At 46.1% G+C, this 26,423-nt stretch overlaps 1 protein-coding gene across 4 annotated transcripts in view; it reads right to left on the bottom strand.

Moving 5' to 3' along the window:
- Positions 1–24,820, bottom strand: part of MYH11 (myosin heavy chain 11) — a 106,704-nt gene extending 81,884 nt beyond the window's left edge. For all 4 annotated transcript variants that reach the window (XM_010982607.3, XM_031433154.2, XM_031433158.2 and 1 more), the window contains exons 1-3: positions 24,669–24,820; positions 10,385–10,746; positions 857–1,013 (exon numbers count right to left, since the gene is read on the bottom strand). In XM_010982607.3, coding sequence (XP_010980909.2) covers positions 857–1,013; positions 10,385–10,729 — 502 coding nt within the window. In that variant the 5' untranslated portion in view covers positions 10,730–10,746; positions 24,669–24,820. The remainder of the gene's footprint in view (positions 1–856; positions 1,014–10,384; positions 10,747–24,668) is intronic.
- Between the last annotated feature and the right edge of the window lie 1,603 nt (positions 24,821–26,423).

Below are 26,423 nucleotides of genomic sequence, written 5' to 3' on the forward strand. Positions count from 1 at the left end.
TGCATTCTACTGCATGTATGTTCTACCTCCATAAAAAGTTATTAATGATAGTAATAATAATAATACTATAGAGGGTGTATAGCTCAGTGGTAGAGCACGTGCTCAGCATGTACGAGGTTCTGGGCTTGACCCCCCAGTACCTCCATTAAAAGGAAGTAAGGAAGTAAGCAAATAAATACATAAATAAATCCGAATTGCTTCCCTCCCTCAAACACACACACACAAAAAATGATGATGATAATAATAATAATAATACATAATACATAAACTAGGAGGTAATATGCAAAAATCTTCAGTGTGGAAAAGCCTGCATTACAATCTTGACAACAAGCTCTGAGCTGGATCCTATCACCCCCTTTTCACAGATGAGGAAACTGAGGCTGGAGAGGACATTTGCACAGGAGCCCACAGGGGGTGACAATTGGCTGCAAATCCAGATCTGGTTGGCTCAGCCCTGGGGCTGTTCCCCACCCTCTTCCCTTCTGAGGTGAGGGCATCCTCCCATTTTCCAGACAGCTGGCCTGGCCAGGCCCTCGGGCAGCCGGAGGGATGGAGAACTCCGGAGCAGGAGCTGGAGTGGGCCCATGCCCGTATTTGCCCAAGCTGTCTGCCCTCCCTCGCCCTCCCTCACCCTCCCTCACCCTCCCGGGCCGCAAGCACAGATGTTCAGCTTGCTTTTTCCCTTTTTCAGTCACAGCCCTCCTGTCACCCAACATCGCCTGCCAAACTCCACATTCTTGGCGAGAACTGCAGGCAGGCAGGACAGGAGGGGCCTGGGCAGAGCCAGCGCTCTGTCAGGAAGCAGCCCGGGTGGACTCCCTGGCGGAGGCGACCCCTGCGCCGGCGGGGGGCTCACCTTGCAGCATGCTCCGGTAGGCCGTGTCGGCGATGGCATAGATGTGGGGCGGCATCTCGTGCCGCTTCTTGCCCTTGTACATGTCGATGATCTTCTCCGAGTAGATGGGCAGCTGCTTGTAGGGGTTCACCACCACGCAGAAGAGGCCAGAGTACGTCTGCCAAACAGAGAACCAAGCTTACTTCCGGAACATGGCGGGGAGGCCAGCTCGGACAGCGAGGCCATAAGGTCTGGTCATGAGAACACCCACAATGCTTGCATTGTCCGAGCACCACTGTGCGCATTTTTTCACTGCATCCTCATGGCAGCACTGCTAGACAGATGCACTCAGATTCTCATTTTAGACATGGGGAAACTGAGTTTCAGAGTCCTACTGGGAACCCCTTGGCATCACTGATTCCAGGTATAGGGGAAGAGGAGCAAGGAGCAAGACTGGATTTCTAGGGCACCTGAGTATTATATTTTATAACTGTGTGGTTTTAAACAGTTCTGGGTTCACATCCCAGCTCCACTCCCACTCGCTGTCACTTCACCTCCCTGAACCTCACAGGCTTAAGTAATAGCTACCGCTTCTGGAGCACCTATGATGCACTAGCCACTGAGCTAAGCACTGCACAGATGCCTTCTTATTTAGTCCTCACGTCTGCCCTGTGACTATGATTTCCCCACTGCCCATTTGACAGGTGAGAAAACCGAGGCTCGATGCACTTGCCATCAGGTCACACAGAGCAGAGGACATTTGGAACTACAATCACAACTGCTTACCCCAGACCTCACCCTCTCAACCATGAACAAAACACATACTCCCTGGTCCGTGACATGGGGATAAACACATCCATCCTTAAATAGGAGTGGTACTGACCCATTACACCATGGATGAACCTTGAAAACATTATGTTGAATGAAAGAAGTCAGACACAGAAGGTCACATATCATATGGTTCCATTTATATGAAATGTCCAGAACAGGCAAATCCATAGAGACAGAAAACAGTCTCTGGTTTCCAGGGACTGGAGAGACACGGGAAGGGGGAGTGATGGCTAATTGGGACAGGCTTCTTTTCGGAGTTATAAACGTGTTCCCGAGCTAGATAGTGGTGACAGCTGCACTGCGCTGTGAATGTGCTAAACACCGCTGAATTTTTTCCTTTAAACTAGTTAAAATGCTGAATGTTATGTTACAGGGATCTTACCACACTTAAAAAAATCATTGTCCTGCCCTACCGAGTGCAGAGGAGCATCTGAAAACGATCTGAACAGGGAAGGGGCGTGAAGGCGCTCGCACAGCCCGCGGTGCCGGGCGCCGTCCTGGTGATTACTGCCCCTTACTGTACACCCGCCTTTCCCACGGGCTGAGGCCACAGCTCGGCAGACAGGCTCCAACCTGTCCCACAGGAACTGCTTTTCCAAATGATAACATCAGTGTTGCCTGAAGCTCTGATGGCCACGAAGCATGTCTTCCCTCCAGCTCCCCCGAGAAGTGACTAAAGGAGGAGGAGCAGATATTCCATCTCTGGGTTACACTCAGGGCGAAGCGAACCCCAAAGACATTAAGCAACTGGACCAAAGTCACCCAGCAAGACCCTGGCAGCACCGAGCCCCTCTTGGCCCACTCCCAGGAGTGAGCACTGTCCCTTAGGCTGTGGACCTATGCTCGTGCTAAAGAAACAGAAACAGTCAACCATTTGTTCATTCACTTATGCCTTCATTCATCCATTCAATGTGTGTCCTAGACACAGCACAAGACTTTGGGGTTACAGTAGAAGATAAAACACACAAGATCCTGCCCACAAGGGGGCTTTTGGTCACAGTGGCAGCTGGTTGGAGAGTGGGAGGCTCCCTTCAGAAGCTCCATCACTAAGGGACAATGATGACGTGAGCTGGGCCAGGTCCGGGGGAGAACGGTATTCCTCAAAAGGGACGGAACTGGTTAGGGAGAGGGTATAATCGCCCAGGTTCTCACCACTCCCCCAAAAGGGCAGGAATGAGGTCAGCATGAGATCTATCTAAACATCCATCTGCCGCTTATTGAGCACCTACTGTATACCAGGTTGTGCTTGATGCTAGAGATAAATAAATCAACGATCACCCCTGCCTTCAGAAAGCCCACAGATAGAAGACAAGGATGTTTAAAAATAACATCATAAGAACAAGGATGGAGCCCAGTGGATTATGAGAGCAAGGAAGAGAGGGCCCTAACTCACATGGGGGTTGCTCAGAGAAACTTCAGGGGGAGGTACTCCCTCTTATGAGTCTTGTCAGATAAGAAGGTGTTAATCAGCTCAGGTATACAGTGGGTGCTCACTGAATGCCTGAGTGGTCAGTTAATTGCAAAGCTTCCCTGGAGCAGGGGCAGTGCTGCCTTCATCTCTGTGGCCCAGGGCCTTGCACTGGGCAGCACATACTAGGTGCTCAGTGGACGTTCACTGAAGAGGTGGCAAAGCTGTTCCAGGGCAGGGCCTGTGTGTCCTGTTCATCTGTGTCCTGGTCCCCAGCTCGGGGCCCCCACAGAGTGAGTGCCCAATAAATGACTGAGGGTTTGCATGAAGGTCAACTAAGCCCTACCTCTTCTTCAGGCCTCAACTCCACCTCCAGCTCTTGCCAGGCTGCCACATCCTTTTTAGAATGTGTCATTTACAGCCCAAACCACCCCCTCCAGGGACCTGGAGGCAGTAAAGGGCAGTGGTTAAGGGTACAGAATTGAGTACCAGGGACTTGTTTTAACTCTCATTCTGCTACTTCTTGGCTATGTGATCCTGGACAAGTCTCCTAGCCTCTCAGCCTCAGTTATCCTCATCTGCAGAATGGGCAGGTATAACAGAGCTCCTTCATTGGTCTGCTGTGAGATAGCACTCGTGAAGCATTTAGCACAGAGCCTGGTACGTAGCAGGGGCTCAATAATGCGAGTGACTATCCCATGCTCCCTTTGTTTCATGATGATGAAAACCTTGTCACCTTGGCAACTTCACATGTGCTGTTCCCTCTCCCTGGAACACCTTCCCCAATCTTCCCAGAGCCATTTCTGTCTGCTCTTTCCAGGCTTCGTCTAAATGTCACCTCCTGGCCTGCCAGCTGCACACCATCGTATCTCCAGCATCCAGCACAGGGCCAGGCACGTGGCAGACACTCAGTACACATTTGCTGAATAAAACAAATAAAGGAAGGCAGGCAGGCATGGCTCTCCCACCTCCATTACCAGCTTCTTCCTATTTGCCTAGGACACCTCCTGGTGCGATGCACACAGCAAGCACTTAATCCATGCTTCCAGGCAGATCTGACCTCTGTCCAGTTCAGTACATCAGCCAGGGCACAACGGCCCGAGAGGAAAGATGGGCAGGCAGCAGCATGCCCCATGCAGCATCTGGGCCTCAGAATCTGGACGATCACTCCCCATCGCTCCATCTTAGTCGATTTCACTTGACCCAGCCCACCTGCACTTGGCTGTGTTTCTGCCTCCCTGCCCTCAGAAGCCCCTCTCCAGCTGGTCAAGTTCAGAGGTTTCAACATCTCTGCCTCCCGTGTCCCAGCCGGCATCTCACAGCCCTGTGCCACCAGCAGGTCCCAGCTGCAGGCACAGGGTTTCCCTCTTGTGACCGTATTAGGAAGCAACTTCAGTTTTTCCCCAGCACTTTATATGGTCAGCCGTGGCGCCCTGAGCTCCCATGGCCTTCGGCAGAAATGAGGAACAGTGGGGGAAGGTGAAAGAGAAGCAGGCTTTAAGTCACAGCATCCAGGGTTGGACCTCAATTTTGCCCTCATTGCCTGTGTGACTTTTGCCAGGCGCCCAACCCCGGAGCCTCTTCCTCCCCACCTATAAAATGATGGATAACCATGCTTCCTTCACCAGTGCCGTGTCATTTCTGAACATCTACCCCAAAGACAGACCGGGTCCACCAAGAATGAGATCTGCTGTAGCCTTGATTTTAATGGCAAAGAGGACTAGAAACAACCTAAATATCCATCAATGGGGGACCGCCTCAATTATCATGGTCTGCTGCCCTTAAAAAGAATATATACATACAAATATACATATATTTGCCTGTATATGTATAAAATATTGCTGGAAGGAATAAGGAACTGGTGAACAGTTTCTCTAAGGAGGGGAATCAGAAGATGAGGGATGGGGATGAAAGAGAAAGTTCTAAATACACTTATATACTATTTTATTTAACATTTACATGTGTTGTCCAGTCAAAAAATGTTTTGAGTCTGACTTAGATAGTTATGAACAGACATAAGAAAAAGCCACAGGGCATGATGTATGCTTATTTCTAAATATTCTCTTGTGGTCTCTGCATGGATAACCTCGTATTATTGGGGAAGTTCTTTGAAGCAAAAACAACTTGAAAGATCTAAATAGTTAGCTCACAGCTCAATAAAGGGGAGCCTCCAGCTGTGCTCTCTTTCCACTTTCCAAGGCCCAGTAATGCAAAATTACACTTTTTTCCCCCACCCTCCAGGACATTCTGATGCCCAGAAGGCCTCTGCGCACAGCCTGCTTCCAGCCTCCCTGGGCAGACACTCGTGGAGAAGGCTAGGACCAACTGGTACCGATGATGAAAACACTACCATCCACTGGAATTTGGAAGGAGGGCCTCTCCTTGCCCCTAGCCTGCCTGCAACAGTGAAATCAATGAAGCAGGAAAATGTCCTTTTGGGTTCATGGGTGGGGAATTTGGGCTTGGGGACCCAATGAACAGGAGGGTCCATCCACCTGGGCTCTGGGTCAATCCCAGAGGTTTAGCACACGGGTGAAAGGTCCCACTGTCTATAGGAACCAAGTAGGTGAGACACAATGCTTATTTTTAAATAGCCTCTTGTGGTCTTTGCATGGATAGCCTTGTATTATTGGGGAAGTTCTTTGAAGCGGTAACAACTTGAAAGATCTAAACAGTCAGCTCACAGCTCAGTAAAGAGGAACCTCCAGTCAGCCAGGTGTGATCAACGGTCAACAACACTCAGCTCTATGGTCTAGGAGACAAAAGGGAGTGGTAGGGCCTGTGGAAAAACAGTGCACACAGACCATCTAACAGGGACAGTGACCTGGCAACCTGGGTCCAGGGGTGCCAGGTCCTCTGCTTTTTCAAGCAATGCCAGAAAGTGAGATTTTCTTTATTTTCTTTGGTGGTTGTTGGGGGCAGGGAGATATATCAAACTAACTCATTTTTTTAAAAAAAAATAACTCACTCTGAGCCAAAAGCTTTGCAGTCTCTGGCTTAGCACCTAGTAGGTGCTCAAGAAATCATAACAACAACAAAAAAGAAATCATAACTTAAATTTAGGTTCCCTCCTTCTGTGCACTTCAAGCTTGTCCAACCCAAAGCGAATGGTGCCTGTGGCTCCACCGCCACCTGCCCCAGCCCACACCCATCATGTCTTGCTCCAAGCCTCCTGGTACCCTAGGTCCTTTACCATCATAGAAAGTCAGCCCTGCCCCGAAGGCAGACAGACCATCTATGAATCCCAGTTCTGCCCACCTCCAGCAATAGAGACTGAACACATCTGAGCCTCAGTGTCCTACTCTCTAAAAGGGGTACTAGCCTCTGTGTCATAGGATCATTGGAAAGATTCAGGGAGGCAGCAGTTAAAGGCACTGGTCCTAGGGCCAGCCTTCCTGGGTTTGAGACCCAGCTACTTCTCATCAAGTTATTTAAGTTTTCTAAGTCCCAGGTTCTTTATCTGTAAAAATAGGGCTAAATGATCATATATCTCCCTTACACAAAGAAAAGAACAGTAGTGACAATAATAATGTATCAGCAGAAGCCGGTGATGATACAGTCGAAGTGACCGGCAGCTGCCATCATTACTGTTGTGGGGGTCATCATGCTGCTTTGAGTCTGATGAAAGCTAAGACCCTATACCCAGAAAAACAGGTACATATGCACAAAGTTTCTTAAGCTTCAGAGGGCTGCACCCTAGTACCCTTTCACAGGTGCTGAGTTCAGAACCCTGCGTTTTAGGAAAAAAAAATTCTCTTTGGGTAAGAACACTTAACTTGAGATCTACCTGCTTAACCATTTTTTAAAAAAATTTCTTTTAAATTTATTATTTTATTTAGGGGGGAGGTAATTGGGTTTTTATTTCTTTCTTTTTAATGGAGGGACTGGGGATTGAACCTAGGACCTCGTGCTTGCTAAGCATATGCTCTTCCACTGAGCTATCCCCTCCCCCACTGCTTAACCAGTTTCTAAGTGTACAATACGGTATTGCTGCCCGCAGGCACAAAGTTGTACAGCAGAGCTCTAGAGCAGATTCACCCTGCAGAACTGAGCCTTTATGCCCACTGGTTAGCGATTCCCCATTTCCCTTTCCCTCAGCCCATAGCAACCACCATTTCACTCTCTTGAGTTTGCCTGTTTGAGATACATCACGTAAATGGGATCCTGCAGGGTGTGTCCCTCTGTGACTGGCTTATTTCACTCAGCATAACGTCCTCCAGGTTCACCCACGTTGTCACAAAGGGCAGGATTTCCTTCTGTTTTAAAGCTGAGCTATCACAGTGTATGGTGTATACACCACCGTGTCTTCATGCAGTCATCGTTTTAGAATCTGTGTCCTGATCTGCATATAGCTCAAGCATGTCTTACCTTCCTCCTCTCAATTATCAAGCAGTCTCAGGGCGAGGACCAGGCCCTGTGACTCAGCATCCCACAGAGAAGGAGGCAGGAGAGCCAAGGGCACTTAACAGGCAGACAAGCCAGTGTGTGATCTGGTCCCTTCCCAGGCAAGTCATCTCATGTGCAGGGTGGGATGTGAGCTTTGCTCTCATCATTGTCATCATTTGTCATTGTAAAGGACAAAATGGGCTGGGAAGGACTTGGGACAGGAGCCAGTAGAGGCAAAACCCACACCTTCACTGAGCTCCCTCTGCCTGAAATCCTTGTCCCATCCCCCAGCCAAACACCAGTGACAGAGCAGACTGCTAGGTGGTCATGCAAAACTCCAGAAGAGCACAGGAAGGCTGGACCAGGAATCAGAGCCACATGTGTGCCCCCATCTGTGCCACGGATGATCTGTGGCAGCTCAGGCAAGAACCTGCATCTCTGAGATTAGGAGACAGGACCCTCAGCCTTCTATGTTGCCTAGATCCAAGAAGACAAGACATCTTCCAAGACCTAAGCAAAAGCGCATTGTCTGAGATGAGCCTTGCAGGATGGAGGGGAAAGGTCTCTCCTTTACCAAGGGCAAAGCCGGGCACGGCCGGCTGCCTGGGCATCACCTGCCGCCCACCTGTAACAAGGGCCATGCCTTCTGCCATCACGCGCTGGACGAGTAACTCTCTGTACCCCTCACCCTCACCCCTTTCCTCCTTTATCTCCTCTGTCACGGACAACGGTTTCTATTTAAGCGATTAAATTGACCAGAAAGGAACAAGATAGGAGTAGGCGCATGGTCACAAGGCTGAAAGGCTTTTTATCTAATCTGTCCAGAGAAGCATAGCAGGAATTTGAAGCTTTGATTCATTTTTTAATCTGCTGTCAGAAGATATTCTGGGTATTGGGACCTTCATAAGACCCTCATTTTTCCTGATTTCTATTTTGGGCTCAAACAACTGTGTCAGGGGACAGCAAGCAAGATTCATACCTATGCCCTTCCTTGACCTCCCTGGATGGAAATGACTTATCTTAGACAGGAGACCTACAGAGCCCAGGTTCCCCTCTGGCTTCCCATAGACTGGTGTCCTTAGAAACATCCATTCTGTACCAACAGCCCCTGGTAGATAATGTTTCCATACAAGGAGTAGTGTGGACAAAAAAGACTTCCCCTGATTAGTTAGAAAGGATGGTCTTTAGCACTCTGAGCCTCAGTTTGCTTATCTGTAAGATGGGACAGGCATAGTGAATTCAATGGATGTTGTGTTGATTAAATGAGATAAAGAGGAGGCATTTATATAATTATGAGTGGCTCCCCCGTGCCCCCTTGGCTCTTATAAAAAAGCTACTGTAACCCTCCTCTGAATTATCCATAAGAAGAATGGGTAATTATTTATGGTTCATCCATGGGATAGATTCCCAAGCCCTTAAACAGGCATTTGGGGTTATGACTGAGCAATAGGGAAGCTCAGCATTGACTTGTGTGTGGAAAAAAGAGCAGGTCCCCAGCCTGTGGGCACTGGCTTTGAAATATGCAAACAGGCACCATTCTTACAAAGAAGGATGTGGAGAAGGCACCAGCATCTTATCAGCTATTATGTCTGGGGGAGGACTGATTTTTGGTTGTTTGCTGTGCTTTTCTGAGTTTTCCAAAATTTATTCACTTCTTGGAATGAATATGCTTTATTTTCCTAATTAGGAAAAAAAAATCTGCAGGACATTTTTAGAGATGACAAGGGGGTTTTGTAATTTTCACGTGACAAAACATGGCAGGACTAGAAGGGCCTAAAGATGGAGGTGACTGTTGCCACAGGTTTGCAAAGGAGCCAAGAACATCTGTCTGGTAATTACAAAAATGAACACAACAGCAACAAAACCAATGAAAACAACACCAAGCCTGTTGAGCTTCTACAACGTGCCAGGAAGCATGCCCAGTGCTTTCTTTGCAGAGCAGCCCACTCTGTGAGGCTGGTACCATTCTTGTGTTCATTTTACAGAAAAGGAAGTAAAATTTCAGAGAAATTAGGTAACTCGCCCAAGGGATTAACAGGCCCTCTCTGAGAGGCAAGATGGACAAAGTCTGGGTTGGGGGATCCTCTGCCCACCAATCTGGTTTCATGGGGCTACCATGTCCCTCTACATCTGCGGAGATGGTCCACCCCACAAGGAACCTGTACCCTGAGCTACACTTCCTCACATCGTCTAGTCCAGGCTGTCCGATAGAACTTTCTGCAACGATGGAAACGTTCTACCCCCGTGCTGTCCAGTGCAGCAGCCAACTAGCCACAGGAGGCTGTTGGGCACTTGACACGTGGCAGGTGCAACTGATCGATTTTCAAGTATTGATTTTTAATTGATTTCTATCTAAATTTAGCCACCTGTGGCCAGTGGCTACCTTATTGGACAGTGAGGCTTTAGTCCATTCTGATCTGCACAGTCCACCCAGAAGAGTCCAGCTCCAACCTAGGAAGGGAAGGCCCCCACCAAAACTAGCCAAGATCTTCATGTCTCCTACCTACTTGGTTGCCAGGATGGGCCAGCCTTCCCAAGGGGGTTGAGAGCTCTTCTTTATTGGAGGAAGAACAGGGAATTACTTCATTGAAATCTGTTGGGTGTTTGCCACGTGCCTTGGTGCCCTGCCCATGTGATCACATGAAATCTTTGCACCTCCCTTATGTGGGGAGGGTGATTGTTCCCATTTTGCAGATGGGAAAACTGAGGCTTCAAGAGGTGAAATCACCTGTTTAATGTCACAGAACTGGTAGGGCAGGATGAGATGTGAACCCAGGTCAGAATGATTACATCTCACCATGCAGCCTCCTTCAGTGAAAATTTCAGCCTCCCAACCTGCACCCCGACAACATCTCTAAACCCCTCCCTTCCTTTAGAGACACAGGAGGCCAGAACGAAGTGACCAGCTGCCCCACGATACTCACATATATGAGTCCTGAGAAGTACCTCTCCCTCAGATTGTGTAGCACAGAGGCTTCATTGAGACAAGTCAGTTCTGCCATGTCCTCCACCTTGGAGAACTTGGGCGGGTTCATCTTCTGGATGTCATCTTTGCCGACCGTGACCTTCTTGCCATTCTCCACCAGCTCCACGATCACCTCATCCCCCTTCTCCTCCTTGATGCTGGCTGCCTCAAAGCCCTGCTTCTCTGAAGGGACCCAGACCAGCCTCTTGGCAGCCCAGTCAGCCTGGGCCACTGGGTTGTTGATGAAGTTTTTGTCCACAAAGAGGAACTTCTCATCGTCACTGAGCTGGCCCTTCTGTGCCATGGTGCCTGGTTGGTCCCCTGTGGAATAAGGCAATAGGGTCAGAATTGGGCCAAAATCAAGCCCTAAAAACAGATAAAACCCTCACCTTGTCATGTCTGGGAACTCAGTCTGCAGAAACATCCCAAAAAGCACAAGGGTGTTTCCTGCAGGATGATTTATGCTGTCAAAAAATGGAAACAACCCAAAGGCCCTTAGGAGAGGATCTGCATCATTGCCTACTGTCCATTGACATGCCGTGAATACGTAAATCATATTTTCGTACAATGAAATGCCATCCGGGGGTTAAGATACAAGTGCATCTACATGTGAGGAAGATATTCAAGTCTTATAAATTACTGTAAAAAGGCAAGGAGAGGTCCTCAAATGGTTAAGTTATCATATGATCTAACAATTTCATTACTAGGTATATACCCAAGAGAAATGAAAACATACCTTCACACAAAAACTTGTAGCTGAATGTTCATAAAAGCATTCTTCTTAATAGCCAAAAAGTGTAAAAAAAAGAAAAAACCCAAATGTCCATCAACAGATGAACGGATAAATAAAATGTGGCCTATCCATATAATAGAATACTATTCAGCCATTAAAAAGGAATGGCATACTGATATGTGCTGCAGCATTAATGAATCTTGAAAACACTACGTTAAGTGAAAGAATCCAGCCAGAAAGGGCCACATATTCTAGGATTTCACTTCTATCAAATGTCCAGAATAGACAAACCCACAGAGACAGGAGGTAGAGTAGTGGTTGCCAACAGCTGGGAGAAGATGAAAGTGACAGCAAAGGGGCACAGCGCTCCTTTTGGGGGTAATGAAAATGTTCTAGAATGTATTACAGAGGTGGGTGCACAACTCAATGCTAAAAGTCATTCCACTGTACCATTTAAATGGATGAACTATACGGTATGTAAATTATATCTCAATAAAACTTTTTTTAAAAAATGAAATACAGGGGAGATTGTAAAACAGGAGTTATAATAACCCATTTTTAATTTAAAAAATATTTAGAATTCATATAAGGGGAGAGGGTATAGCTTAGTGGTAGAGTGTATGCTTAGTATGTGTAAGGTCCTAGGTTCAATCCCCAGCACCTCCATTAAAATAAATAAGTAAACAAAAAAACCTAATTACCTCCCCCCAAAACAAAAACAAAAACAATTTAAAAACAGAATCCATATAGAAAAATAACTGGAGAAATATGCACTTATCGAGTACAGTTATGAAGGGATTTTTTACTTTTTATGGGTTTTTTCCCAATCTTTTTATGTGGTAAAACATATATAACACAAAATTTACTACTTTATTCATTTTTTTAGTCTACGTTGACATTAAGTACATTCATATTGTTGTGCAACCATCACCACCACCCAGCTCCAGAACTCTTTCCATCTTGCCAAGCTGAACACCATTAAACACTCATTTCCTATTGCCTCTTCCCTCTACTTTCTGTCTCTATGAATTTCACTACTCTAGGAACGTCATATCAGTGAAATAATACAGTATTTATCCTCTTGTCACTGGCTTATTTCACTTAACGTAATGTCCTCAAGGTTTTCCCATGTCGTAGCATGAATCAGAACTTCCTTCCCTTTTTAAGGCTGAATAATACTCCGCTGTATGGATATATGACATTTGGTTTATCCATTCATCCTTTGATGGACATCTGGGTTACTTCCACATTCTAGCTATTGTGAATAATGCTACTCTGGACATCGATGTACTTTCTATTATGTTCTTATTATATTATAGTTTTATAACTTTTACTAAATTAATGATCAACAAAAATAGGTACCTTTAAAAGACCTTCAAATAGTCAATAAGAAAAAGATGCTCAAAAAACAAACAAACAAACAAACAAAAACAAAGCGTAAATAAAGGACAGAAATAGACTCACAGACAGAGAATACAGACTTGTGGTTACCAGTGGGGTGGAGGGTGGGAAGGGATAGACTGGGATTTCAAAATTGTAGAACAGACTACACTGTATAGCACAGGGAAATATACACAAAATGTTATGATAACTCACAGAGAAAAAATGTGACAATGAGTGTGTATATGTCCATGAATAACTGAAAAATTGTGCTGAACACTGGAATTTGACACAACATTGTAAAATGATTATAAATCAATAAAAAATGTTAAAAAAAAAAAAGATGCTCAGCCTCACTAGTAAAAGAAGAAATGCAAGTTAAAGCAATGAGATGTCGCTCTTCACCTATAGCTTGGCGAAGATGAAAACTACTGGTGAAATCCAGTATTGTCAAGAGTGTAGGGGCTGGGCCTTTGCATACATCGCCCTTATGGGTGGAAAAGCCCTAGAATTCATGCACACACCCTGACCTGCATTTCCACATCTAGCAATGTAGCTTAAGGAGACAGACAAGTGCTAACAGATGTGTAAGAGGGTGCACTGCAGTGCTGTTTGGAACAGCAAAACCTGTAAGCAACCTGAATGGCCTTCAGTGAGTGCCTTGTTAAACTGTAGAACACCCCGGCAACAGAATGCTAGAAGTCTACCAAAACTTTGAGCTACACTGCTATTTATGCCACACAAAGATCTTTCCTTTTCATCTTAACATATTTATTTGTGATTTGCATCCTTTAAAATTCTCCCACTGTAAATACACAATTCAATGATTTTTTTTTTTTTTGTAAATTTAGAGTTGTACGGTCATCATCGTGATAAATTTTGGAACATGCTCATCACCTCAAAAAGGATTTCTTCATGCTGGTCCACAGTCATTCCCTATTCCCACCCCGCCCCCAACCCCCGGCAACCACTAATCTGCCATCTGTCTCTATAGATTTGGCTTTTCTTGCATGGCATATAAATGGAATCATAGGTGACTTTTGACCATGCAAAGGTATTTACAATATACCTACAGATTAAAAACAATATGTAAAAATGGAATACTAAGCAATAAAAAGGAACAAACTACACAATAAAATAGCAGATCAGTAGCTGCCAGTGGACGGGAAGGGAACTCACCAAGAGGCACAGAGGAACATTTGAGGTGATGAAAATGTTCTATATTCTGATTATGGTGGTGATTACATGGCTGTGTACAGTTGTGAAAGATCAGTGAATTTTTGAAAAAATTGGTGAGTTTTACTGTATATAGATTATATGTCAATAAAGATGATTAAAATATTTATAATAGAATCTTTCCTATAATTTTATATATGTGTGTATTTTTTTAAAGTCTAACAAATGACGCACTAAAATATTAAACTATGATTTATTTGGTCAAATGTGGGACAGTTTGAACTTCAGTAAGAAAAATACAAGGGTTGAAAGATGATTGTGTTTAAATCCATGAGCACATAATTTTTTTAAAATTCACAGATCATCCTTGTAAGAGGCTAGGGGACCAACACATTATTTTGAAAACTGGTAAAGAAAGAGGGGAAATGAAAACATTGACTCTGCCTTTCTACAAATTGTTTCTCAGGGTCACTGAATAATTGACAAGAAGTCTGCCTTTATATAAAATATCAAGTCATTAAAAGTCCTCTCAATGTGGGGAGCCCATTTGTGACAGATTCACCATCGTGTTGTCTAGATGTGTCCATGAGCAAGGTGCTGAGACAGCAAACTATAGGTCTGTCTGCTGGTCCATTCCAGACCCTCTGATCATGTCTGCATGATCTGCCCAGGTCACACCTGCTCTCACCCAGCTCCTGCAACCCACCCCATCTCTCCTCCCCTACCCACTGCTGCTATGCTCCAAAGAACTAAGGTGCTGGCTGAATTAGGATGTATAGCCACCAGGACATACTGTGTGGTTGATGTCCCTACTCAGTTCACAGCTCCTCTGACTTAACCAAAATAATCCCCATGCTTGGGCCTTAAATCCCACGGACATGTAGTAACCCCCATATCCCATCAAAGGGCCCCTGGAGCTGGTCAGCCAATTCTGACATGCAGACCTCACAAGGCAAAAATCAGAGGGTCGAGGGTCATTACTCCCGCTCTCCTCTTCCAGAGTAAAAATAACAGTAATAAGAATCAGAAACTGATTTGTTCAGAAGGGATGGTTGTTTCTCCTGGGAGACCTGATCTAGCAGCTCATTCGAAAGAAAAAAAAAAGATGGAAAAATGAGCAAATCATTCCCTAATTCTGAATAATCACTTCAGTTATTCAAAAAAGTGAACTAAAGGATTGTAGAGAACGTATACCATCCCAGATTTAACGATCACATTTCCTGCGTTTTAAAATTGTTACTGAATTTCTTTTGGGACATAATGAGTCCAACAGCATCCTCCCTTCATCCCACTTCCACTGCGTTAAAAAAAAAAATACTACCTTCTGCTTAGAATTCCAGCCACTAAATGTAGAAGAAATGATGAAAGAAGAATGTAGCAGTTTTGCAACTCTGAATAAAATAATGAGTCTCGGCAATGACTATCAGTACTGCTGAAACAGCAGACCAGTGGTCCTCAAACTTCCTGGTGCCTCAGCTTCTCCTGGGGGCTGTGAAATCACAGATGGCTGAACTCACCCCAGAGCTTCTGAGTCAGTAGGTCTGGGATGAACCTAAGGATCTGCAGTTCTGACAAGTTCCCAGGGGATGCTGAGGATGCTGGTCTGGGGTCCACACTCAGTGAGTGGATGGATCGGCTGACACACCCACTAATTAACCTTAACATTGCAAAAGAAAGTGAATCTGACATCATGCGCTTAGATGGATGCCTTAGAAGTGCCACCACCACCGATAAAATATTCTTACAAAAAGGGAAAGGGGGTGGGGGTCGGGGGCCAAAGTGGATGAAATCTCTGCGTCTATAGGAGGGAAACCTATAGATCAGAAAAGACTTGAGATGCATAAGAGAAATGGGAGGTGGGTGGAGGGAAAATGATTGGCCTCAAGTGATGATAATTATCAAAGATGAATGATAGGTACCCAGGGGTGCATCATACTGTTCTCTGTATTTTTGCGTATGTTTGAAAATTTCCATAATGAATTAGTTCTAACAAACACAGTAAAAGACAAAAGTAGAGGCAAGAAAAGAACCCTCTTTCCCCCACCCACCAACACGCACGTCCACACACAGAGCAAGTCAGAAATAAAGGTGTATTTTGCAGTTTCAAAAAGCCACCCTTTACCTGGAAAGCTTTGAGCAATTGTAATTGTCAGACAAATAAAATTTTACCTGCCAATCCCTCCAAAAAGAAAAATTGATGAGCTAACCAGGGAAATGTGAGCACCGACGCAATGTGTTTTATATTAGGGAATTTGTTAAATTCTCTGGTGTGAAAATAGTACTGTGATTTCGTCTATTTAGAGAGTCTTTTCCTTTTGGAGGTATTGCGAAGTACTTAAAAGATGACATAATAAACCTGAGGTTTATCTCAGAATAATCAAGGCAGGGAGACAATGTGGGGCTGGGGCGAGGGAGTAGGGAGGGTGTAGGGTCAGGGGAGACAAGACTGGTGCAGGTGTTGTTAATTGCTGAGGTTGGGGTACCTGAGAGGGGTTAAACTGTTGTCTACTTTTGCATGTTTGACATTTTCCTTAAAAGGAAATATATTCCTATATAAAATTTATAAAATGATCTTCTACTTGTAAGCAATGTCAATATCATGCCATCTCCCGTTCGGTGGTAAGTCATACGCAGCGCGAAGCTTGCTGAATAATGATAGGTAACACTCGTGGCCCCCTCACAGGCCTGGGGCTAACCCCTTCACGTCGGGGATCACGTGACACCACCACAGCCTTAGGAGTTGGGTTTGACAGTCAGCTCCACCTTACAGATATGGAAACTGAAGTTCAGAGAGGTGAAGGAACCTGCCTGAGGTCACACAGCTAAAAAGCAGCAGAGCTGGCATCCCAACCCAGGTCTGATTCAAAGCCTGTGCTCTTCTGCCTCCCACACAAGTTGGATGGGCTTATCAGAAACTCGGTGGAGTATCTGCAATCAATGAACCAGCCCTTTAAGGTACCGAGCACAGTGACTGGCACATAATAAACATTCAAAATGGGACCCAAATCAGATTAAGTGAACTACAACTCCACATCATGACAAGAACAAATCTCACAAACACACTCGTGTGAAAGAAGGCAGACACAATAGGGACATACTGTGGATTCTGTTTACAGGTAGACCTGGGAGACACTGGGGGCTGGGATCCAGACCATCGCAATAGTGATTTCCCAATGCATATAAAAGTTATATTTACACTATATGAAGTGTGCAATAGCATTATGTCTAAAAAACAGATACACACTTTGATTGCTAAAAAATGCTAGCCATCATCTGAGCCTTCAGTGAGTCATAGTAGCAACATCAAAGATCAACCACCATAACAAATAGCGTAATCAAAAGAGCTTTAAATATTGCAAGAATTACCAAAATGTGTCACAGAGACATGAAGCGAGCAAACGTTGTTGGGGAAATGGCATCAAAAGACAGTCAAGGTTTGCTACAAACCTTCAAGTTGTAAAACAAAAACAAAAACAAAAACAAAAACAAAACACAGGATCCGTGAAGCACAGTAAAACAAGGTATGCCTATGTGTGAGGCTCAAAACCAGGTAAAACTGAGCTGTGGTGACACATGTCGTATGTTGTCATGGAAGGGTAGGGCACGGGGGGGACTTGTGGGGCTAATGCTTCTTAGTCTGAGCGCCAGTGACATGAGTGTGCTCATTTTGTGGAAATTCATCACGCTGCCTACCCCCAGGGATGTGTATTTTTCTGATACAAAGTACATTTCAATGAAAAATTTCAGTTTCTTTTCTGTTTTCCTTTTATCTTTAATGATGGTAGAAGACACATCATAAAATTGACCACCTTAACCACCTGATTGTGCAGTTCAGTAATATTAAGTACAATCAGTGAAAAGTTTTTAAATAGTAGCCAATTATACCCAAGAGGGTTGGGAAAAGTGTTTTGTTTCGAGCTGCTTGACAACCAAGTGGGCTCTTCCTACTTACAATGTTGTGAGTCACCCTTAAAGACAGAAAAAGAGCAAAAGGTACAACAGTAAAAAAAAAAAAAAAAAAAAAAAAAAAAAAGACACAAGAATCCCCACTTCCAGGATTCCTGTCTAATCTAGGGCTCAAAAATACAAACAAGATCAAGCACAAAGATTTGGTCTCTGTCCAAAAAAGGGAGAGAGAGGCTGGTCGGCTTCCAGTGGCTTTGAGATCTCTGACAGTCACGATGTGTGAAATCTACTTTGGTCAAAAAAAAAAAAAAAAAAAAGAAAAGAAAAGAAAAGGAGGAGGAAAAGAGAAGGAGAACTTGGCTTCACTCTAAATGCCATTTCCCAGAATGTGCTCCTTGGAACCCCAATCCCTCGAAATATTCAGGGTGGGAGTGGGGCAGGACTCATGGAGATTGAGACGCTTCAAAAATCGATGCTGCTGTCAACTCCATTTGAAAAGTGCTACACATTCCCTCCCCACCATCGAGAGGGAGAGCTCTCAAGAGGATATTCAAGGTCCTGAAATCTGAAAGCTATTGAACCCCTTTGAACCCACGGCTTTTCAAAGCATTTAGGCACAGACCTCTTTCTCACCAAACACTGATTAAACCCCAGAGATTTGCCTTTGAGAAAATGCAGTGAGCCTCACAAACCAATATTACTAATATCAATAATCATAATCTGCTCAATCTTATCGAGTGCCAGCTATTATCTCATTCAATCCCCTCAAAAACGCTATGAGAAGCACTTTTACCTCTGGTTTACAGATGAGGAAACTGAAGCACAGAGAGGTTAAGTAACTTGCCTATTGTAGCACAGCTAGTTATGGTGGAATCTGCATAAAGATTATTTTCAAAGTGATCTTTTCTCCTTTGTCCTCCTTCTTTGAAATAGGGAGAGAATGGAAAGAAATTCAAGCACACACAGGACTCATCCTGGATCAGTCTTTGGCACCTTGAAGGCTCCAGGTAATTTGGTTGTACTGCTATATGGACTTGCCTGGGCATGCACACAGAGTCTTGAGTTTTCAAAATTTGAGGTAGTGGACAACCAGGCAAAAAGTGTCAGGTCAGGCATTAGGTGAGGCACAGTGAGAAAGGAAAAGCAGTTTGCAAGATTGCAGCAGTGAGCAGAGAGCAGTCCCAGAGATGGAATTCTCTATGTACCAAATGGAAGGAAAACTTGGCCTGCAGCTTCCTGCTATGGTCCTTAATTTAGAGCTGCATTTCTCGACCTCGGAACTATTGACATTTGGGGCTGGCAAGATGGTGGGGCGGGGGAGTGCAGGCAGCAAGGGGCTGTCCTGTGCATTGCAGGACAATTAGCAGCACTTCTGGTCTCTACCCAAAAGAGGCTAGTAGCACATCCTCCCCCCAAGACATGACAACCAAAAATGCCTCCAGATACTGCCAGATGTCCCCTGGAGGGCAAAATTGTCCCTAACCTGTCCTAACCTGGAATGCCAACCGTAGAAGGTCCCATGGGTGGAGTGTGGGCACATCAGAGCAGACCAGAGACAGATGCCCAGATGCCAGACGTCAAGGAGACTCCCCAAACACCTGGTTTCTTCCTCTCAAGCCCTCCCCCTCCACCAGCCCCCCGGCTGACGCCCTGCACCAGCTCTGAGAGCTGGAAGGACACCTTCAGCGTCATTACACAGGACTGATGGATACTAAGTCCAGTTCAAGATCAACGGCTGCTCTCAAATGTTTTGATGAAAGCAAAGGACTCTGCCACTGTTATCATTAGCTATCTGACCCAGCCCAGTGTGTCAGCCCTGCACACATCCTGGCTTCCTCACCAACAACACACGGCTTCATTCTTTGAGTACAAACAATCTATTCATTAAAAGGGTCAAAAGTCCCAGTTCTGCTCCAAACTTGCTGGGTGACTCTGGGCAAATCACTCTCCCTCTCTGGGCCTTGCATGTTTTTCACTGGGGGAAAAAATATGGAGGGCTGGCTAGTTCTAACATCTTATGGCATCTGTGATTCCGGATCAAAGGGTTGAAGTTGGACCAACTGAGAATGTTGAGCTATTTTAGCTTGTTTTAGCATCGGTTTTATTTTCCCCAGAGGAACTCGGTGGTAAAAGATCTTGCCCCTTCTGCTTCTGTATTAATGAAAAAGGAATACCCCAGAGCCCAGTTTAGGATTTGCACATCATCAGACCTGGCCAACAGCTCCCCTCAGTATTTTCCTGCCAAGCCACCAGCTCAAGATTTTAGACCAGAGACACCAAGCCAACTGTCTCCAGGGTCAGGTGAGCAATGTAGAGTGAGCCCTACATTGCTATGTATGGAGGTGGCTGGGCAGAGCCCTCTCGTCCTGCTCAGAGAGGGTGGCGCCTTCCAAAGTCCCCCTGTGGTCACCGAGTGAGAATGTGGACCCTGCACTGCCAGATTGTCAACAGACTCAAAAGTCTGTGTTTAGGTACAAAACACCTGCTCCTAAAGTTAAACCACCGCTCATTTCAAATGCCATGCAGGCAGAAAGAAAACCTTCTGGGCCTGACCTTGAACACAAGCCACCAGCTGGCAGGACCTCTGCAGTGGAGAAACTTGTTCAAGGCCTGGCCCACGTGTGGGAGGAGCCAATGTGGACAGGGAAGCAGAGGGTGGGGACTGGGCTCCCCAGATGCACCAATTCTCCGGGCCCCAAAGTGTCCCCATGAGGCAGTCAGGACTCCAAATCTGTTATTAATAATAGACACTGTAATCACTGGGCCCTTCCTATTCATGGGGTATCGGGCCAGGCAATTTATCATATACACCATCTCACTGTTTCTCCTAAGTGTTCGGTGAGGTGGGCATTATTTATTATTCCTATAAGACTGCAGAGATCCTGGAAAGTAAACGAAGGTAAAGGTCATCACTTGGAAACATTGGAGCCAAGATTTGAACCCAGATCTGTCTGACACCTGATCTACTCTGAGCAGAAAGTCTCTTCCTTGTTTTCACTTCCTGGTGTGGGCTACCCCAATTCCTGCTCCCCCACCAACTGAACCCCTTTATGATATCTGCCTAACTCATTTGAATACTAATTGTTTTTAAAGTAATTTCCAAAGGAAGTTCTTTTAACTAGTAAAGCTAAATTATAGAGAACTTGGTTAGCAAGAGGAAGGGTGGCTCCCACGGAGGATGCTTTGAGGATTGAGAGAGAACTGGCCATTTCTGGCCCTAGAAGCCCCATTGCATTTTGTATCTTACAACTCTGGCCTAGCAAAGCTTAAGATAAATGCAGCCTCCTATGTGACCATTAGTAGTTTAAATGCACAACGCCTTTAAAGGAGTACGTAGCAATATCTATCCATTTTTAACGTGCATGCTCTTAAACTTAGCAATTGCATTGCTGGGAATTTATCCTACAGATAAACTCATATATAATCAGACATAAATAGATACACAAAGATCTTCCCTGAAGCCCTGTTTATAATAAATGATGGAGTGAAGCTGGTATGTTTCAATAAGATGCTGTACTTCCATATAATAGAGTGTTATGCAGATGATAAGAAGGAAAACAGCAAAATGTGCTGATACAGAAAGATGCTGAAGATATGTGAATAAGTGGGAAAAACACCTAATTTACAGAATGCCAGTATTTGTGTAAAAAAGAGATTTGACATAGAAAAGTTTTGGAAAGATGCACAAGAATACATTAACCATGATTTTTTCTAGAGATGAGGAGGAGTAGAGAGGCAGGGGAGGAGGAAGAGGGTCAGGTACTTAACCTGGAGCCCGGGGAATGGCTGTAACGACCCCCAGTGGTCTCAGACACACTGCTCCTGAGATCCTGAGTCATTTGCTGCGGGCTTCATCAGTGCAGGTGAGGAAGTTGAAGCGTGCATGAGGGAGCAGGAGGTGAGCCCTGTGGCCCTTTCTTAGGGACTTTGATGGGGGCTGTTCCTCCTGAGCCCCTGATTCAAGTCAAAGATGCCCAATGTCCCCCTTTAGGAACAATGGGCAGCGCTAGCTTCTTCCTCCATCATTTGATCCCTTTCAAAAGTTCCTTCAAAGTCAACTATACTTCAACAAAACCAAAAGTTCCTTCAAATTCCCCCTAGGCCTTCTCCAAACTCAGCTCTTCCCCTACAGCGAGGCTGTGGTTAAATGTGTTTAAAGGTCAGGGGTGGAAGGAAGAGACCCCAGGGAGTAAAGAGGCCATCCTGGAAACGAAACAGCTCCTCCCACTCCCATGTGAACTCTTAAAGGATGTCTTCGAGACCCTAAATGAATCACAAATGGGCCGAGATACCTGGAAGCTGTCCTGTTCCTGACACAGGGGAAGAAATGAGGCTATGTTAGAGTGGAAGAAGATTCTAATTACCACCTTTATTTACCCAAATAGGAACTGAGTTTATGAAAAGAGAGTACACAAAAAGAAAATTAAGGGCAAGTTTCTCTTTTACCGAAAGTCTACACCAAGTTCCTGGTTCTGCCAAGTATCAGCTGGGCTACCCTGAGCAAGATCCTTAAGGTCTCTGATCATCTATGTTATAAATAACCACCCTCTGAAGTTCCCCAGGGGCAGGCACTGTGCTAAACCCTTCAGTGGCATGGTCGCACTGAATCCTCCCACCAGGGCAATCCCTAAGGCTCTGCAGTTAGAAAGAGCTGGGTTGGTAGAATTCTCTCTTCCTCATTGGCTAGTCGAGCTAACTTGAGCAAGTTATTCTGACTCCACATTTGTAAAACAGGGCTGATAATAACAGTATCTGCTCCAAAGTATTGTTGTGAAAACTTAGTAACATGATGCCCATAAGGGATTCAGCCTGTTGTCCAGCAAAAGCGCTCGACTGACGTTAGCTAGTCTCATTAGCCCCATTTTACAAATGGGAAAACTGAGGTTTGGGAAAACCAACATGGATGATTTCTAAATTTGTCTGTGGCATGCTAGGATTCTGGTGGATTTAAAATTGGATGTGGTTTTCCAGAAAAATCTAACGTGTATTGGATTTTAGCATCACATGGTTGAGCCTACAGTACAAAATCCACCTGCTTGGACTCGATGCACTGAGGAAAGTAGAAGACAACTTTTCCATCCCCAAAATAAGACTTCCAAACAAGAGGGAGCAGGCGAAGGTAATCTCCCTTTCCTCGCAAATATCTTCTCCTCTGGACTTCCCTCCTTGTTTCCAAATGGGGAGGACACGGGCAGAGAAATCCCCAGAGACAGGACCAACAAAGCTGTAATACAAGGTTAATTTGTGAGGGGGCCAGGGATGGCCTCATGGAAAACGCTACCATAAATGGGCATGTTTGCCTCAATCTCAGCCCTCGCACAGAAAAGTCATGATAACAAATCCATAACAAATACCTTGTACGGAATAACACGTCTCTTTCAGACATGATAATAAAATACATGGTGTTTACAAGCCCCAGGAGCTTCTCAAGGAAGGCCAGGTTAGTTCACATTTTGGACTCCCCAGACAGCAGCCCACCTAAGACCATTGGGCCAACTAGATTACCAAGCCACCAGGGGACAAGCAGTGCATTTTATTTTAAATTTGCAAAAGGTCAGTTTATGTTTTCTTCAAAGAGGAGATGATAAACACTTGCCTGACTGGACGCATCTGATCCCACCAGAAACCTGATTCCAACAGAGCTTTTGTTCATCATAAAGAAAAAAGACAGTGGGATCAAGGGTATAGAACTGTCATCAGGAATGGGTTCCACCACCTGCTAGCTGTGTGACATAGGGTAAATTACTTACCCTCTCTGTGTTTCAGCTGCCTTTTATACTAAACAGGCATCATAACGCCTTCCTTAAAATGTTGTGATGATTAAATGAGATCAATTAAGTCAAACACTGCTACCGTGCTTGGCACAGAAATGCTCCATCAATGATAGCTTTTCTCAATGAGAAAGCACCAAAGAAAGACTGCATTTCCTTCCATGGACCTTCAATATCCTATTTCACACACTGCCATCGAATGACTTTCAGCTCAGCGTCTTCAAGCTTCCTCTCTGTATAAAAAGGCCAGTTTGCAATTTAATCTAACATTAATCTTAATGCTGTCTTAAATGCTTCCTTTCTTGGGGTTTCTAAATATTTACTCTTACCTCTTGATAAGTATGGCTTTGAACAGTGTCTTTGCTCAAGCAGACAAACCCCCACCAGCTAGCTCTCTGTGCAAAGAGAACTTAAAACAGGCAGCAGCCACTTTCTCTCACTTTGCCCACTTTGTGGGACGCAAGAGTAACACGTGCACTGGATGCTCTGCAGGAAATCCCAGCCCCATCTTATCTAACACACCTACAGGCTTTAGTAAGCAAACACAGACCTTGGTATCTGAGTATTTGAAGCCCCTGGGGTCAACCTGGATGAGATTTTTTTTTAAATTTGGAGGGAGGTGCGTCTGGAAGAAACTCAGGCTGTAATAAATGAACTGGATCATAATCAGCATTATCACTCCAGGGTTATCAACAGCGCATCCTCTAGACTGATGAAAAACACTCCCTTTTCTGCCCATGTGTTTTTAACTGATTTAATGCATTAACAGAACTAAGCAACGCTTCCAGCTCCACTCGGAGTCATACTTTGCCTACTTTGAGTGATATGAAATGACTTTTCAGTGAAGTTCAGCTGCACTCTTTTTGTGCCCTGAGTAAGTTAGAAGCCTGACTGCGGAAGCTGGACAGCTGAGATTTCTAAGGCAGTACATCTCCCAGGTTTGTCTCATAAAAAGGATCAGCTGGGACTCATATACACATACAGTATGGTTTTTCTGGAGATTCTAGGGTAACTGGAGTTGGGCTCAGGCCTTATCTTTAATAAGTACCCCTAAGGTGGTACTTATCATTGGCTACCTTAGGAGATACTAGTTTGGGGAAAATCTAGGATGACTGGACAGAGAGAAATGAAAATTGTGAACCCCCAGCCCCTCCCCATAGTCCTTAAGAGGATGACAACAGATGCGTGTCACTGCTCCCCAGCTCCTGTATGTTGCCCTGTAGGACCCTTAAACTCTCTACTCAATTCCCCTTCCCCAACCAGGACCACATACTTACAAATCTCCAACTGGGGGCAGAGCAGAGAAGAAACTGGGCAGAGAACTCAGATCTGGCACACCTCCCAGGCCGGGGCATCCAAATCTCCCCGCTCGCCTCGGAGGCCTCTCTTTATAGACCCACAGCTGCCCGCGGGTGGGAAAGGGGAGGCGGCTGAGGCGGGAGGAGTAGGGATGAGTCCCGCGCTGCTCCCTCCACAGCGCCCCCTGCAGGGTCGGAGAAGCGCAGCTTTGGTCCAGGGCTTGGGCGCACCTGCGGCGGCGCCCGGCAAGGGACGCACCCGAAGAGGGGCGCGAGGGGCCGCAAGGCTCCTGGGCACGGTGCAGTCGGCAGAGACGTTCGGGGTCGGTGTCTAACCCCGGCTGCGGGGCAGTCACCGAGACTCTGGGTCCCTCGAGAAAGGGGTCAAGCGGCGAGCGTCTATAGCGGATGCCTGAGAATTTCTTCCTTGAGTCAGTTTCAGCCGCACGGGCTTTAACCGCTTCCGCCGCAAGGGAGGAACTGGGGTGGGGGTCAGAGTTGACCAAACCTCCTCTCCCCGCTCCCCATTTTATTCACCGCCCTCCCCCACTGCCTGGAAAGGGGCCGGCCGTGCTGCGTGAAGGGTAGGGAAAGGGGATTTTTTGAACTTTGCAAAGTACAAGGCAGGAGCCCTCGACTGCTGGGAATCGTGCGGGAAGGGGAAGTTTTTACTTTTCCCAAGTTGGCGTCCCCACTCCACCCACAAGCAAAAAAAAAAAAAAAAAAAGGCCCAATTGTTGTGACTTCAGGCCCTGGGGCGCGCCATTCGCTGGCTGCGGGACCTCAAGCAAGTCATTTCCCTTCTCAGAGCCTCAGTGTCCGAAGCTGAAAAGTGTGTTTTTGTGTGAGTGATTATTATGTAATTTGCAAGGTGCATGTCACATGCAAAGAGAATGTGAGTGCCACCCAGGTCTTGAAAGTTCCCTTCACCTGCTCCTCCCCACCCCCAAAAAATTCTTGCCCATGAAAAAACTGCTCCTAAGTTTCCTCCCTGTCTCTTTCCCTCTTAGTACCACTCCCTTACCCCTGGGTCCCTCCCTATGGGCCTTACGTGTGTCTGACAGTGTATCTCCATCACCATTTCTGTCTTGTTCTGCCTTTTTTCTACCACTCTGTATGTCTCTGACATTCGGAACAACGCTGTCTCTTACTGTCTCTATATCTCTCTGTCTCTGATCCCTGTATCTCTGGCTCCAGATCTCCCTCCCTCTCTAGCTCTCTCCCCGGCCTCTCTCCTCTCTGTCACTCGCACGCACACAGGCCATAAAAGGAAGCCGCAGCGGTGGGCTGGCCCTGGGCCAGGCCGGGGACCCGCGAGCAGCCGGGGCGCCCCGCTCCCCTCCTGGACCAACTCCGAGGTTCCCGGTCCGGTCCTCCCTCCCTAGGCGCGGCGGGTGGGCGGGGGGCGCTGGGCGGGAGACAACCCAAAAAGGACAGGCGCAGGCTCCTTCCTGCAGGAATTCCCAGTGCCGCATACCAGCCTGGGGCTGCCCGCTCCCCCTGACTAAATATGGTGCCGAGCGGCCTCCCGGAGCCCCGCGGGGGTTGGGGGGGCGGCATCCAAGGCCAGCGGGGTGGGAAGGGGACCCCTTTTGCTGGCGGCAGAGCCAGAAGGGGGCAGCTCTCCCCAGTCCCACGTGGGTCCCAGCTGCTTCCAGCCAGAGGTTTGCAGAGAGGGTTAAAGGAATTGGAAGACCCTTACCAGGCTCTTGTTTGTCCAAATCTTTCCCAACG

This window comes from Camelus dromedarius, chromosome 24 (genome assembly GCF_036321535.1).
Source record: "Camelus dromedarius isolate mCamDro1 chromosome 24, mCamDro1.pat, whole genome shotgun sequence".
Taxonomy (NCBI): domain Eukaryota; kingdom Metazoa; phylum Chordata; class Mammalia; order Artiodactyla; family Camelidae; genus Camelus; species Camelus dromedarius.